Below are 15989 nucleotides of genomic sequence, written 5' to 3' on the forward strand. Positions count from 1 at the left end.
TGAAAACCAAATCCAACAAACACAACAGGGTACAGCAAACTAAATTATGATCATTAAAATGGCAGAAGGGGACATTTAAAAAGTTACAGTAGGATTAGGCTTCCCTGGTGGCGCAGTGGTTGAGAGTCCGCCTGCCGATGCAGCGGATGCGGGTTCGTGCCCCGGTCCGGGAAGATCCCACATGCCGCGGAGTGGCTGGGCCCGTGAGCCATGGCCGCTGAGCCTGTGCTCCGCAACGGGAGAGGCCGCAACAGTGAGAGGCCCGCGTACCGCAAAAAAAAAAAAAAAACGAGATTTCTTTAAGTTAAAAGTGATAAGATTGATTAAGGGACTCTAGCTAAAATATGAAGATAATTACTCATTAATAATTAAGATGAATAAAATAAAAAGACCTTTTAATATGGCAAAAACTATTAAAGGCAGGAACTTAAAAGAGTAGAGAAAGGGGTAGAATCCTCAATGGCATAAATTCTGGGCCTTGGGTTACTTCACTGGGGTGGAGGCGGCTCTCCTGAGGGGGCACAGGCACCTGGAGGGTGCCCTTGTGGGAAAAGAGTCCTTTCCTCTGTGTCCCCCCCCCCAGGGAGGCAACACGGGCTCAAGCCTGCTGGCCGCTCCATCGCCCCCCACCCCCACCCCGAGCAGGGAGATGGGCCTGCCCGGTCTGTGGGGGGGAAGGAGCGGGCTGGCAACGGCGGGAAGGGCGGTGAGGTCTGGGGCAGAATTCTGGAGAATGAGAGGGGCGCATACTAGTAGATGTGCCTCGGAGGTGAGGGACTGGCGACCTTGTCTTTTGAGAACTTTCTGTGGTATGATCGAGGGATGAGGAGGGGAGGCTCCCCATGCTTGGAAGAGCCCGAAGGCAAGTGCTGGGACCTGTGAGCACAGGGCTGGCCTACAGGTGAGCAGGTATTGAAGGGTGACTGAACCTCTAGACCGAGGCCGTTTCCACAGATTCCTAAACCTGTGTGAGCCCCGTGTGTGCTACTGTCAGGACCCGTGCTGCCTTGCACAGTTAGCCAGAGAGACCTTTGACTCTGATGGCTTGTCTTAGGGAGTGAAAAAGAGGAAGGGGCTAGGGGAGATTCTGCACTTTGTTAGCCATTTTGTGCCTTGCAGATTTGTGGGGTTCTTTGACTCTGATCCCTTTATCACCCCATCTTCTCAGTGCTACTCCTCACTGATAAGCAACTAAAGCACAGATCACTGGCCTAAGGTCACAGAGCTGGGAAGTGCTGGTAGGGGAGTGAGCAGAGAGAAGTGTGGCTTTTGAGTCTGCGGCCATCAGGCCCCTCTGCGGCCTCCGCCTCCTGAGAGGCTGGCCTGACTGACAGGAAGTGCAAGCAGGGTTGTGGGGGCGGGGGCTGAAAGCGAAGGCGAAGGAAGGCGGCCTGGGTGGCCGGGGGGCAGGAGACTCCTCCATCAGCCCTTCTTACACGCCCATCGGTAACTTCCCGTCATGCCTGCAGAATGAAAAATAGAACCTCTGCTGGGCTAGAGACCGTCTGCAATCATCTGCAATCTCCGTTCTCATCCTCATTCCTGCCTCTCCCACCAGCACCCCTTCCCAAATGGCCCGTCCTTTTCCACCCCTGTGCCTTTGCTGGTGCCCTTGCGTCCGCCTGGAATGCCTGTCCTCTTCTGCCAAGACAGTTTCTTCCGGATCCTTTAATGTCCCACCCAGATGGCCCCTCCTCTCTCCCTTCCCCTGCGTAGTCTTTTTGTTTGCCAGCTCTGTGGGTTTTCGAAGCAGAGCCCTGAGTGCATTATAGCCGATTTCTCTGTAGCCATCCAGCTGGATAGCGTGCCCTGAGCACTTAACTCATTCACTCCCTTAGTCCTCACTCCCAGGTTAGTCTAGACACGTTGTAGAATTATCCCCGCCTTGTAGCTGAGAAGCCTGAGGCTCAGAGGTTCACAGCTTGCTTGTGGTAGAGCCGGAGTTCACGCCCAGGCCTGTGTGAAGCCCAGTCACCCTGTCCGAGGCTCCCTGGCCTCTCTCTCAGACACAGCCCTTTGCAGGGGTGGGAACCCTGTCTTGTCCTTCTTTATGTGTTCTAGGCGCATCACAGAATAAATGCTGTGAAATTGAGTGAAAGGCCCCAAGCAGCCTCCTGACATTTTCAACACCGGTGACTCCGTCTGACACTTGAGCCGCCAAGCTCTGTTTTTCTGAGGTTGTGCAGATGGTAACAGTACTGATAAAGCCGGAGCAAGCACCGTCCTGAGCACTCTGAGGAAGAGGCTCTTCTTGTCCCCATGTCATAGCTGAGCAGCCTGAGGAACAGGGCTGTGGGATCACTCAGCCAGTAAGGGGCAGAGGCGGGCTCTCACCAGTTCCATCGCCCTGGGTTTGGGCTGCAGCACCCTCCTCCGTCCTTCTGGGTGCTGCCCTGAATGCTGTCCTTGCATCTCTGGTTAGGCCTCTCTTCCGGTACCCAAGGCAGTCACCTCCTTAGAATGTCCCATGGGCTCGCTTATAGTTTCAGTTTCTCAGACTCTCCAGCCCTGACCAACCCAGCCCCATTCAAGTGTGTGTGTGTGTGTGTGTGTGTGTGTGTGTGTTGGTGGGGTGAAGGGGGTAACACTGAATTTACATAACTTCCGCTTGGCTTGCTAGTAGGACTGTCCCTTTGTCTGTGACCCTTTAAGAGGAAGTCTGTCCTGGGGCTCATCTGTTGCTCTTCTTCCTCCCGGGGTTGATCACAGTTCAGGGTACCCCTCTGCTAAGAGGCCGGATGAGACGTTTCACTGGGAACGTGAGACACACGGGCTATTGGTTCTGCGTCACAGCCGCCCTGGCTGTTCCTTTACAAGGAACTTTCTGAGAGAAATGTGAGATTCAGGCCCAACCATGTGGCCTAGTGTGGAAGGAAGGCCACTTGCTGGGTCCAAGGCCACTTAGATCACTTGAGCCCCCTGAGCTTCCGTTTCCTTTTCCTTAAAATGGTGATAATAACTTGCAGAATTCACATGATGATTAAGTAAAATCGCCTCTGAAGGGACCTAACACAGCGCCTGGCCCATCCCAGGTACTCGGTACGGGTTCTGTCCTTCCCTTCCTCCTTTTTAGATCTTCAGGATGTCTAAATTAAGGCACTTTTCATGCTAAGGTGGAGCCCTTCCTGGATCATGGACGCAGAAGAACCGCGTGGTTCCTTGGTGTAGAAATGCTGGCCTTGGTGCATGCCACGTGTTTCTGCGTGTGTAAAATGCCTAAAATTTTGCGTGTTTGAGAGCATGAGGGTGATCTGGCCGGTTGTATTTCTCCTCCCTTTTGTTCCTGGGAAGAAAAGCCCTGCACCCAGGGGTCAGTGGCCGACATCAACGGACCGCGATTCCTCCAGGGCGGTTGCAGGTAACCGAGGGGGCAGCTCAAATGGAGTGACAGGCCACGTTCACCTGCGTGAGTCTGCCGACCAGTCTCACTCGAGCCCCTTCTGCTTTGACTTCAGCTGCCTTGTGCTCTAGGACAATATCCTTAAAAATAGCAGGTATGAGGGACTTAATTCCCTGGTGGTCCAGTGGTTAAGACTCCCCGCTCCCACTGCAGGGGGTCCGGGTTTGATCCCTGGTTGGGGAACTAAGATCCTGCAAGCTGCGTAGCACAGCCAAAAACAAAAAGGCAAGTATGAGCTGAAGGGATTTTAATAAAAACAGAAATTCTGAGTCTGGAAAAAACTCTGGAACTATGGGAAATGCATAAAGATCTGGTGAAACGAGTTCCAGGTGGTCCCTTGGATCATGAAGCTCAGACTGCACTGTGCCCCGTCCTGTACCTGCTTTTTCTCCTGCGTCTCTCCCCCAGCCCCACGAGGCTGCCATTCTCATCAGCCCTGGTTTGCGGGTGAGTCGGTGGAGGCGGAGGGAGGTCGACCAGCTTGCCCAGGTTCCTACACCAGCTCAGGCAGAAGAGTCCAGATTCTTAACTACTGCGCAGGCTCGCTCGCTCTCACGCAAGGTTTTCCAAAGGAAAGATGCAAATGACATGGCCTGAGGAAAGGGAGACGTTGCCGCCATCAGTGTGTTGGGTGAATGCCCAGGGCTTACCTCTCTGACGGATACAGAAACAAGTGCAGTTGGGATTCAGGGCAGAGAAATGAGCTGTGCCCAAGGACAGGCAGAGCTGCAGGCCCTGTGGCCGCAAGCCTCTCTAGGCGCCATCTGGATAAGTCGTAGCAGCCTCCTTCTCAGCCCAGCCTTAGATGCTGGAGCTCACCCCTTGCGATTTGTTGGGACTCGCCCTCCCCCCACTGGATCGCATGCTCCTTGTTGGTCGTGGGGCTCACGGTGCCCAGTGTAGTCGCAGGGAGCAGCCTGGTCCTCCTGCGTCACCCTCCGCCTCCCCCAGCCAGCGGCCTGCCTGCCTAGGCGCTTTCCTGAGCCCCATGCTCAGAACCAGAGCAGGAGAGAGTTCCCATGGGACCCAGGAGCCAGGTCACCCGACCGTGGGCCAGTTGTGGGGCTTTCCTGCCTGACAGGAAGGGACCAACCATCTTGAGTTCAGCTCCTGTTTGTCATGCCTTTGCACGGTGCTAGGTGCCGGTGATGCCGTTAAGAGCAACTGCTCTGTTAGTTGAGAGTCAGACAGCCTGGGTCACACCCTAGCTCTGCCACTTCACAGCTCCGTCGCTTTGAGCAAGTCGCTTAACTTTTCTGTGCCTCAGCTTCTGCGTCTGTACAGTGCAGCTTACAGGGGCCTGCCCGCCTCAGATCATGAGATTTGACGGGTTAATTTATGTAACGCTCACAACACAGTGCCTGGTCCATGACTCCACGCCAGCCTCTGTACAGACGTCATCTCGGGTCTCGCTGACACTAACCCGTGAGGGAGAGAACATCATCATCGCATTTCACTGAGTGGGGAACAGAGAGCTACAAGTCATTGCCCCAGAGTTACAGAGCTGAGGTTGAAAGCCACATGTGCCTGACCCGGGAGCCCGTTTACCCCCACTCTCCTCTGAGCATCCTTCCGTCCTGGCTGTCAGCAGAGGGTGCAGCTGTGCCATCAGGAGAAGGCTCTGACGGGGGATGCAGGTGAGAACAGCGCTGCCTGGGCATGAGGAGCAGAAGGCTGATGGCTGAGGGCGTTTGCCTTTGTTGCCTTAGCGTCCGTGAGCGTACTAGCAGTGTTTTTCCTCTTCCACTTAGCTTACTTTGAGGACTGTTCTGTGTATCTTTTCTTGGCTAATTAGCCCGTTAAGGAAGTTATAAAAGTGTGGGAAAGAATCACACTGGGCTCTTCCCTGAGAGCCAGTCCGTCGGCCTCCATAAATGCTGCATTGTGTCGCCCCTCACGCGGGCTGGCCCTTGCCCCGGGTCACCTGCTGTTCTCGGTCACATGGGCATCTTTGAATTAGGGGCCGTATGTCATCAAAGGTTTAGGGCTTGGGCTTCGAGGCTGGACTGCCCAGTAAATCCCAGCTCCTCACTTGCTAAGGGATGGGAGTTTGGGCAGATCCCTTCGCTCCACACGTTCTCAGGTATGAAACGGGGATGGTAGCCCACCTCCTACGGCTGTGACGAGGGCTAACCCGTGTAACCCGCCAGGAGAGCTTAGATCAGCGTCAGGGGCCTGGCAGGCGTCCTAGGAGTGGTGGTGGTTTTATTGTTAGGAGAGGAGGTCGCTCTGTGAGTACCAGCTTAGGGGTGAGAGGGGGGCTGAGGGGCTTGGGAGTAGCTCAAGGTAGAGGACAGAGAGGAAGACCGGGTGGCGAGGGGCTTGGCGGCCAGTGTCCTGCCCACGTGCTGGGGGTGCTGGCCACGGAGAGCCCAGTCCCAGGCCCGGAGCCTTGAAATGGTTCTCACCCATTCAGATGACCCAGGAGTCCCCTCGTACTCAGGTCTTCCCTCTTGGGAGGGAGAGGCCGGGGCAGGCACCGGGAGCGAAGCGCAAAGCTTTGGAAGTAGGAAGGGAGGACCTGGCAGGCGCAGAGGGAGCCAGAGGCAGGGAGGCTGTGCCAGACGCGGGCTTCATGTTTCTTCTCATGAAAAGTCGAGAACTGGGGGATTTTCTCTCACTGGCGGGAGTGGAGGGGAATCAGCGGGTGCCCGAGCCCTGCGGACCTTTGGCCCCAGGCCAGCCCTCCCGGAGGGTTCTGGTTGGTCAGCCTCTGCGGACCTGACTCTGAGGGTCAAGTCTCTGATATCAGGCCCCTGAGATGCTTTACTGCTTGTGAACTTCACTTGCAAACCACGTGCTGTGTCCCCCACCTACAGAGAATCCCCTGCCCGAGTTAGGGTGATGGGACTTGATCTGCTCAGACTTCAGTCTGTGCTGCCCTGATGTGGGTGTTCCACACACCTTCACAGCAGGGCCCTCAGTGGCACAGCTCCTGCTTGGGAGGCACTGGGTTGCAGAGACCAGCTTTCCTGCCACTGCTCCTTGCCCTGGTACCCGAGGATTCTGCACCTTGGTGTGCTGACGGACGCTGGTGGAGAAGCTGCTGATGGCCCTGCTGTCACAATTACTACAAATGCAGTGACTTAACACAACACAAACTCGTTATTTTATCATTCTGAAGGTTGGAAGTCTGTCATTGGGCTAAAATCGAGGTTTCGGCAGGGCTCTGCTCCTTCTGGAGGCTCTAGGAGAGGATCCATTTCCTGGCCTTTTCCAGTTTCTAGACTCTGCTTGCATTCCTTGACTCATGGTCCCTTCCATCTTCAAAGCCAGCAGCGAAGCGTCTTCCAGTCTCTCACTCTGATCCTCCTGCCTCCCTCTTACAAGGACTCTGTGATGTTATACTGGTCCCAGCCAGATATTTCAGGATAATCTCAAAATCCTTGACCACCAGCACCACAACAAAAAGCCTTAACTTAAATCATGCCTGCAAGTCCCTTTCGCCACGGCAGGTAACATATTCATAGGTTCCAGGGATGAAAGCGTGGACATGCTTGAGGGGCTGCTGTTCTGCCTCCCGGCTGTCAGTATCACAGGACACCATCTCTTCCGTATCAGAGACCTGGCACCTGCCTGAGTCACTTAGCCCCTGTCACAGGCTGCTGGGAGTTTGGGCAAGTTAGTTAACGCATCTGTACCTCAGTTTCTTCATCTGTTTGCCTCCTAGGGTTGTCGGGATCAAAGGAGTTAGCACACGTAGTGTCGAGATGTTTTTCCTTTTCCTTGTACCTCTCGTGTTACAGCCATAGGCGTGAGCTTGTTATTTTCCCCACACGGTGCTTCCGTGGGTTGAGAGCACCGGTGCCTTTTGATTGTCTGAAGGCAGGCGCTCGCTCGCCTGCAGAGTGTGGTGACTTGTCCGTGTCCTGCCCCTTAGTCCTGGTCGTTGTTTATATTCACAGAAGCTGGGTCTATCAAGAGTTCTGGGTGGACCTCTTATTATTGGCAGTTTTGCCTCCTTTTGCGTTATTTCTTGGGGTAAATTCCTACCCTTGGAATCATGGAGTTAAAGGCCTCTCGGAATGCTCTGGAAAGGTCATAGAACTTGTTCACACTGCTGCCGTACCTTAGTGGCAACGGGTATTGGCTTAAAAGGGAGAAGATGGTATTCATCCTTTCAGCGATACCACCCGTGTGCCTGCTGTGTGCCAAGCACTATTCAGGGGAGCGGGGGCCGGTGATGGGAAAAGACAAGCACGTTTCCTGTAGTCATGGAGCTTGTCTGAAGCAGAGGCTGCTGTTTATTTAACAGGCCCCTCATTATTCCTTTCATTTGCATTTCTTTGTTCACTCATAATATGTTTTTTGTTTTTAAAGCAATTTTATGGAGTCAGTCTTCAGGTCTCGTGCCCCGAGGTGTGCAGTGTTAAACGTTCCCAGCTCAGATGCCCTGTGCGGCCTTTCTCGGGGCCTCCGGGTCTGCTGAAGCCGCCTCCTCCGGGGCCGCCCTGATTTGTCATCACGGAACCGTGTGCCTTGTTCCCAGGGACCGACGTCATGGTGCGCTGCCTGAGGCTGCTGAAGGAGTTCAAGCGGAAGGTCGAAGACCAGGACGATGACGAGGACGAGGAGGCCATCTCCAAGGCCGTGCCACCGGTGGACATCGTGTACGAACGGGACATGCTCACACAGACCTACGAACTCAGTGAGTCCCGTTCTCCTACCCGCATTTACACAGGGTCCCCGAGCTTTGAGTTGAGGTGTGTTTTGGTCACATGTTGAAAGAGGGCCCTGCTGTCGAGAATGTCATGCAGCGGGAAGCCCCCTGGTCCCCTTGAGAGTTTAGGCTTTGGGGTCAGATTGGAGTTTGAGTCCTTGCTCTGCCCCTTGTGCGCCAGCTGAAGACTTTAGCAAGGTCTCCGAGCCTCAGTTCCCTCTTTAAAATGGGGATATCTCCCCTAGCACGTAAGAGGACTGAATAAGTAGGATTAAAACATCTGGTGTAGTGCCTGGTACGTAGAATGCACTAAAAAAATTACCTACTAATATTACTACTCAAAGATTTGAGTCACCTACCAACTTCTAAAGCTGGTCTGGAATCATTGCAGCCTGGGGAGTGTTGCGATGAAGGGGGAAGAAACGTGTCTCTGTCCATTCCTCCCCCTTCCCCTAAATCCCCTAAAATCTATGTAAGACAGCAGTGACCCAGTGCCATAGATGGTGTGGCCGCAGGTCGCTGTGGAGCGGAGGATGTCTAGAGCAGAAGGGGAGGGGCTGCAGGAGATCTGGTGCAGCCAGCAGGTACGAAAGCACCTGGCGAATCAGCACAGCCTTTAGGGAAGACTATTTCCATCAACTCTTCAACATCTCTCAGGATCTGTTCCTCAGAACACAGTTTGAGAAATGCTGTCCTTAACCCTTTCGTCCCCACTTTTAGCATGTTACTAGTTTAACATAGGAACACATTCTAGTCACCTCTTTCAATTCTGCTGTTTATTTTTGTGCATGGACAATACAGCAAAACTGCCTTTATCCAGATCGGTTTTGCCTGGCGGCCTCAAGTGTACGCCACATCGGGAAGTAAAGGGGAAGCTCTTTCTGAACGGTCCCAGAGTGCTGCCCCGAAGTCTGCCCTGTAGTACTTTACTGGAGGGACTCCCGCCCACCGCCACCCCACCAGGCTCCTTCCTGGAGTTCCCAACCCCTGAGTAGTCGAGTACATTTGAAAGGGCTCATTGGAGGAAGATACAGTAATAGCACAGCGTGTAGCAGGGCAGGAGCTGACACACCAGACAGAGCAAGTAGTAGAGCACAGTTGCCTATCGGTCATTTATTACGGGGCCAAATAGCATTATTTCCTTCTGTGGCCCCTGCTGGCCGGCAGCTGTTACGGGATAAGGCAATAATCGGTGTCCGTAGTGCCTCCGAGTCTATCGAGAAGGACGGGAAGATGTTCCTCCTTAAACGTTCCTTCGGTGCTTCTTAAAAGGCTCAGTTGAATTTCGCTGAGAAAGTTCGCTCATGTGGAAGCACACTTCCTGCTGCGGGATAAAACAGCGTCCCTGGAACTCGGTGGATCAGGCGTCGATTGCTTTGGCGTGGAAGAGTCAGATAGCGAGCGCTTAAAAATGAGCAATGAGTCGAGTGGTCAGAGTCTTGGGAGGGGGAGGGGGAGGGTGGGAGGAGGCAGGTGTCTTACTGTGTGTGTCGGTTTCCCCGCATTGAAATGTCTGGGAACGGACCTGACCTGTGCAGAACGGCTCCGTGGTGGAGGCTGGGGTTCAAGTGTATTGTTTCACACAGTTGAGCGTCGAGGCACGAAAGGCATTTCCCAAGCTGAAATCCGAGTGGCTATGAACGTGGGAAAACTGGAAGCCAGAATGCTGTGCCGTCTCCTTCAGAGATTCAAAGTGGTCAAGGTAACAGCGTGAGTTCATTGTCTTCGCATGTGCACACAGCGTGGTTCTGAAGGGCTGTCTCGGACGTCGGGAGCCCAGGTCGGCCTTCCGTCTCGGCTGCCAGGGAGGGCGGGAGTGCTGAGCGCAGCCCACAGGTGTGCCCCACCCCACCCCCACCATGGATTTTGTTGGGTTTCGCTTTTTGAAAATTGAATGAGTTGTCAGCATTGAAAAGTCAGCAGGAGCTGCTGCTGCCCAGAGAGCAGGCCCCCCACTCCCGCGTGGGCGTCAGCTGAGGTGGCGCCTCCGACGGCGCCCAGAGACAAAGCGGGCACCCCCAGGCCTCAGTCCCAGCCCAGCCCTCCTTCTCACTTACGTTCCTTGCCTGGGTCCTGGGGACGCCGAGTCGGCCAGCTGTGTCTGGTGTCCCCTTTCGGGACCCAGACCTGCTGTCTCAGCCCGTTGCGCTTCGCTCCCTTCTTGCCAACTTCTTGGCCATTTTGCTGGAAAGCAGTGTTACAGTTGAGCTGATGATTGTGCAGCACTTAGCACTGTCCTTGGCGTGTGGTTGGTACATGGGAGGTGTTACTCCTTCTGCCATTAAGGGCAGAAAGTCCCTTTCCCCTGTTGTAGGAGACAAAGGGGAGCGGCTGAGTGACAGCTTCATCCCACGCCCCACGGCAGTGGCCGAGTGGAGCTGGTGACCTCAAGGCCCCGACTCCGCGTCTGTGACGACAGTTAGGAACCGTCGAGTTCTGCTCACTGAGCGTCTCTCGTAGGCCTCGTCCTGTGCCAGGCCCCGGGGGTTTGCGGAAGACCAGGTTAGGGCCCTGCCCAGCGGGGAGCTCACAGTCTCCTAGGGCAGACACACAGTCAGGATTGCTTCCTGTGGGAGCAGAACCTGAGGGATGGCGAGACGGGAGGACCCACGAGGGGCTGAGCTGGGGCCCAGGCGTGAGGTGTGGAGGAGACGTGGGGGAACGTGGGAATGACAAGGAAATAGACACCGCAGAAGCCCGGTCACCCGAACGCCTGGGTGTCCCGGCGTCCTCTGCAGTGTCTTAGACACATGTCATCCCCTCCAGGGCTTCATGGAGGACGAAGGGCGGCAGCGAACCACCAAGTACATCTCCTGCGTGTTTGCGGAGGAGAGCGACCTGAGCCGGCAGTACGAGAGGGAGAAGGCGCGGAGTGAGCTGCTGACCACCGTGAGCCTGGCCTCGGTGCAGGAAGAGTCCCTGCTGCCCGAGGGCGAGGACGCGTTCCTCTCCGAGTCGGACAGCGAGGAGGAGGGCAGCGGCGGCAGGAGGAGAGGCAGAGGGTCACAGCGGGACTCGAGGTCCTTCTCGAACGGCAGTCTCAGGACTCAGCCTCACCACTCCACCTCGACCAAGGGTAGGGGCGTGCTCGGGGCGGGGGGTAGGGGGCTGGGCAGGGGGGTGCGCGCCCTCAGTCTGAGCCGCTGCCTATCCCTCCTGGCTCTGGGGACGTTCAGTCCAGCAGACAGCTGAGGATGGCCTTGGTGCTGCCCTAACGAGGGACCTCTTGGTGTCACGTGCATCACGTAATCGTAAGCTTAGGAGATGCGTGTGTGGTCTGTCTCCAGGCTGCTGGCAAGTCATTTCTCCTTGGCAGATGTTTCGTTTGTTTTGCTTTTATTTGGTTGTGCTGGGGCTCCTTTTAGTTGCGGCTCGTGGGCTCCTTAGTTGTGGCGTGCATGTGGGATCTAGTTCCCTGACCAGGGATCGAACCTGGGCCCCCTGAATTGGGAGCGCAGAGTCTTACCCACTGCCCCAGCAGGGAAGTCCCCTTGGCAAATGTTTTGTTTGTTATGTTTTGACTATTAAAGGGGTGGAATTCCCTAGACTTCCTCTATCCCTTTCCCTCCAACAATCTGTGTAAGAAGCCCTTGGGGTTTTAGTTTAGTATGGAAGACTTTTCTTAAAACACGTGGAGGGTGGTGCTGATGACGGATTTGCACATCGGGGGTCGGGGTCGGGGTCAGGAGGGTGCGGCTCGCTGCTTGCTGGTCCACTTCCCTCGTCTTAAACTGACCACATGGACTCCTTTGGCCTGTGCGGCTCTGGTCCGGCAGCTGAGCAGAAGTGCCCCTCTCGCTTTCCCCCTGCTGTGGCCGCGGTTCATCCGTTCTACGCCTGTCCTCCACTGCAGGGGGGTGGAAAGTCATCAGCCTTCACCCATTGAAGAAGCATCCGTCTTCCTCCCTGGGAGCTGCTGAGAGAGCCTCCCAGAGCTCTTTCAGGGGGGACAACCTCCTGGACACCAGCAGCTCCTCAGACCCCAGCGTGTCCTTGGGCTCCCACTGCATGGAGAGTCACAGCGGCGATATAGCTGTGATAGAAGAGGTCAGGCTTGAAAACCCAAAGGTGAGTGCCCACGGGGGAGGGCGTTTCCTCTAGGAAGGAGCCTGTGGCAGGTGGATGTCAGCCTTGGCTTTTCTGTGCTTAAGAATCACAGCAACAACAACAACAACAAAATCAATAATAGTAAAAGTGCCACACGCTCAGGCCGTGTAGGCGGGGGGGCCTCTACGGTGGGAACGTAATGTGCGTTGACACACCACCTTCACGCAGCCCACCTTAGCAGAAATCACCTGCATATTATTTACAGGGTTTTAAAATTTCCAACAACGTACTCTTTCTACTGAAATTTATTTTGAAGGAAAAATGTGTATGGCTACTTTAAATCAGTGATTCTCACTCTGGCCCGATTTTGCCCCCCGGGAGACATTTGGCAATGTCTGGAGATGTTTTTCCTCGTCACATCGGGGAGAGGGTGCTAATGGCATCTCGTAGGCGGAGGCCAGGGATGCTGTTAAATGTCCTAGACTGTGCAGGGTAAACCACAGCAGAGTTACCCAGCCCGAAGTGTCAGCAGTGCTGAGGTTGAAAAACCCTGCTTTAGATGAAAAGCCAACATCATTTGCATAAAAAGAAGGTGATCGTAAAATAGATCTGATAAAAACAAAACTTCCTTAGTCCATTCTGGTCAGACAGTGTTCTACTTCACAGTGTTAAAGACAGTAGAATCAAACCAATACTTTTTCCTCAGTGTAATTAGAAGGATTAAAAGGCAGTTGACACAGGAGTGCCTTTGTCATTATGTGATTCAGTTCACTCAGTGCTGTCCTTGGTCACTGGAAGGTGCCTCAGATATGGCCAGTGGTGCCTCAGTTGCCCAGCACAGAACAGACTTGGGATCAGGGTGGCCTTTGATGCTGTTGCTGCTGTTTGGTTCCGGCTTCACAGCAACCCTGTAAGATGAAAGCCAGCTGTGGTCAGGAGGAGGCGAGCAGAGCCTCTGGGGACTGAGGGACTTGCCTGCTCAGTTAATGACAAAATGGAGAGTGGAACCCGTGGGTGTGGGGTTCCCACCCTGCCCTGCTTCTCTGTTTCCGGTGTGGAAGCCTGAGCTTGGGTTCTATCCCTACAGCAGGAGTGATGGAGCTTGGGGTGGGGGAGATTTTCTGTGGAATTTTCTAGAACCTTCTAGCTGTATCCTATCATTGGATGCCATGACTCTTTATCAAGTCATGATTGGTCTTGTCTCCACCTGAAGCACCTGCCGGCAGGTGGTTCCCAGCAAGTTCCTGAAGGTTTTCCCTGCCATCCTGGCCCTGCCACCTGCTTTGCACCTCCTCATCAGGTCCACATGTCCCCAGCAACACACTCCCTCCAGGCCCTGCCAGTCCTGCTGCTAGCTTCCTAGCTCAGCTCTTCCTAGCTCAGCTCTTTCTCTTCCTCTTAGAAATCTGTCCCCAGAGTAATGGCAGAACCTTGTCCTTCTTTTGGCTCACTTGCTGAGAAGAGGCGCGTGAACTGTCCTGTCTGGAGGTCCCTTGGTGAAGCGTGGAAAGCAGGCAGATTTTCTCACATGGTTCTCCTCCAAAATGTTTGCTTTGAAACGCAAGAGAGAACCAAAGTCTTTCTGCCACTCTTGGGCCCCTTGGATCTGTGACTCTTTCGCCACTCGAGCCCTGCCCCCTTCAGGAAAGAACCGAGCCTCTTCCAGAGCACCGGTGCCAGCAGGGGAGTGATAGGACCCTGGCCCAAGGCACCTCCTCAGGCGTGTTCTCATTCTCTGGAAGCGCTTCTCCAAGCGAGGAGGGCATCCAGCAAAACTGGCCATGGGACCGCCAAGTGGCACTGAATTATGCTGAGTGATTGGCCAGGAGTGGGTTAGGGTTGGGCTTTCCTTTCCCTTCAGGGTGCACATTTGGGCTTCAGCATCTTTGACCCAAAGGCAGATGGAACAGGTTCAGATTCTAAGTTCCTGGAAGCTAAAAGGAACCACAGAGAGAGAAGAGGGCGTCGCAGCAGGGGTGGGGGAGGGCACCCGTCCGCTCTCCTCTCCGTCATTCACTCGCCACTCATCCTGATCCATCGGAAGCCTGCCTCTGCATCTCCCTTATGTTCCCAGAGAGGCTGCCCGTGGCTTCCCTGAGGCGGAGGCAGAAGCGCGTCCTGGCGCACGTTCACGCCCCGGGACCCGGTATGGTGGTTTCGCCTCACTGAGCCCTGGTTTCCTCTTGCGTAAAATGGGGACCATAACGATGAGGCGGTTGAGAGTTCTGGATGAAGAAGCCCCATAGGGTGACGGCAGGGGCTCGGCCCTCCGTCTGTGCATTTCCTCCCTTCCACGGCGGAAGAGCCAAGGAAAGACTGAGTGGATGCGGTCCCCTTCCCCGGGAAGGGCTGGAGTACATGCCTCTGCTTTCTGTGCTGAAACCAGCTGATCTTCATAAAGTTCTGGGCTCCTCTGCTGGCAGATGTCTGTGCCGTTACAAAGCACTGAAATAGTGGGGTAGTGGGATCCTATGGGGGCAGTAAACCTCTTGACTTTTCTTCTTGAAATATGGCGTAGAAATTCCGTAAAGAGGGAAAGCGTACCGGCAGGAGTGGTGCCTGGCCCCCAAACATTGCTGAGTCCATAGTTTTCTCATGCTTTTGGTCCCTGTTCTAGGAGAGTGGCAGTTCCCAGAAGACTGGGAAGCACGGCCCAGGCCAAGACAAACACCATGAGACTTACCGACTGCTGAAACGCAGGAATCTGATTATAGAGGCTGTCACCAACCTCCGCTTAATCGAGAGCTTATTCACGTAAGGAATAGTCTGTCTGTCTGTCTTGCATTCGTAGTAAATCCCACATCAGTCAGTCATCACCATCCGCAGAAATGACGCAGAGGCATTTGCATCTCTCTTCTGCTGTATAGATTCTCATAGGAGCCCTTTGTGGTAGAAAGGATTTGCAGTCTGTGTGGTTTGAAAAGTGTAGACATGAAGGAATATCCATACACTTGACAGGGAGAGAATGACGGGGCAGGAAACAGAGGTCACGGGGAAAGTGCATCTGCCTTGTTCCTTCCTTAGGAATTTGGTGCTCAGGAAGGGGAGAGAGGAGACGGAGGCAGCTAATAACATCAGCTTAGAAACATTGTTATTAGTTCTCCAGGGAGCCTTTTGTTCAAATGAAATCTTTTATGAAAACAAAAACAAAAGGGACTGTGAATCTGTCCAACAGAGTGAAGTAAGTGAGAAAAACAAATACCGTATGCTAACACATATATGGAATAAAAAAAAAAATGGTTCTGAAGAACCTAGGGGCAGGACAGGAATAAAGAGGAAGACATGGAATAAAGAGGAAGACATGGACTTGAGGACATGGGGTGGGAGGGCGAAGCTGGAGCGAAGTGAGAGTAGCATGGACTTGTATACACTACCGAATGTAAAATAATTGGCTGGTGGGAAGCAGCCGCATAGCACAGGGAGATCGGCTCGGTGCTTTGCGAAGACCTAGAGGGGTGGGATAGGGAGGGTGGGAGGGAGGCTCAAGAGGGAGGGGATATGGGGACATGTGTGTGCATATGGCTGATTCGCTTTGTGGTGCAACAGAAACTAACACGGTATTGTGAAGCAGTTATACTCCAATAAAGATCTATTAAAAAAAAAAGGGACACAGGTGGAGCTTCTGTGTCCAGGGTGCCGTGGAGGCTCTGCTCCCTGGTTTGGTCCTTCTAACCCACTGTTACCACCACGTCCTGGGAGACATCCTTGGGCTTCTGGGCAGCCAAGGTCAAAGCCACTCGATTGGAAGGAGCCTTACCCTTGAGTCAAGGATGTGAGTTCTCTAACTAGGGGATGGGGAGACCGCCTGTGGATACTGCTGCCTGGGTCTCCTCTTCTGTGCAGGTGAGATGGAGCGAGGTGCTCCTAATATCCCTTCTGGAC

At 54.2% G+C, this 15989-nt stretch overlaps 1 protein-coding gene across 1 annotated transcript in view; it reads left to right on the plus strand.

The window, feature by feature from the left end:
- The window catches only part of GTF3C1 (general transcription factor IIIC subunit 1), a 72608-nt gene that overhangs the window by 18858 nt on the left and 37761 nt on the right, over positions 1-15989 (plus strand). Inside the window, exons 7-11 of the mRNA XM_067706314.1 lie at positions 7890-8048; positions 9647-9762; positions 10827-11136; positions 11914-12128; positions 14725-14861. Coding sequence (XP_067562415.1) covers positions 7890-8048; positions 9647-9762; positions 10827-11136; positions 11914-12128; positions 14725-14861 — 937 coding nt within the window. The remainder of the gene's footprint in view (positions 1-7889; positions 8049-9646; positions 9763-10826; positions 11137-11913; positions 12129-14724; positions 14862-15989) is intronic.

This window comes from Pseudorca crassidens, chromosome 15 (genome assembly GCF_039906515.1).
Source record: "Pseudorca crassidens isolate mPseCra1 chromosome 15, mPseCra1.hap1, whole genome shotgun sequence".
In the NCBI taxonomy this organism is placed as follows: Eukaryota; Metazoa; Chordata; class Mammalia; order Artiodactyla; family Delphinidae; genus Pseudorca; species Pseudorca crassidens.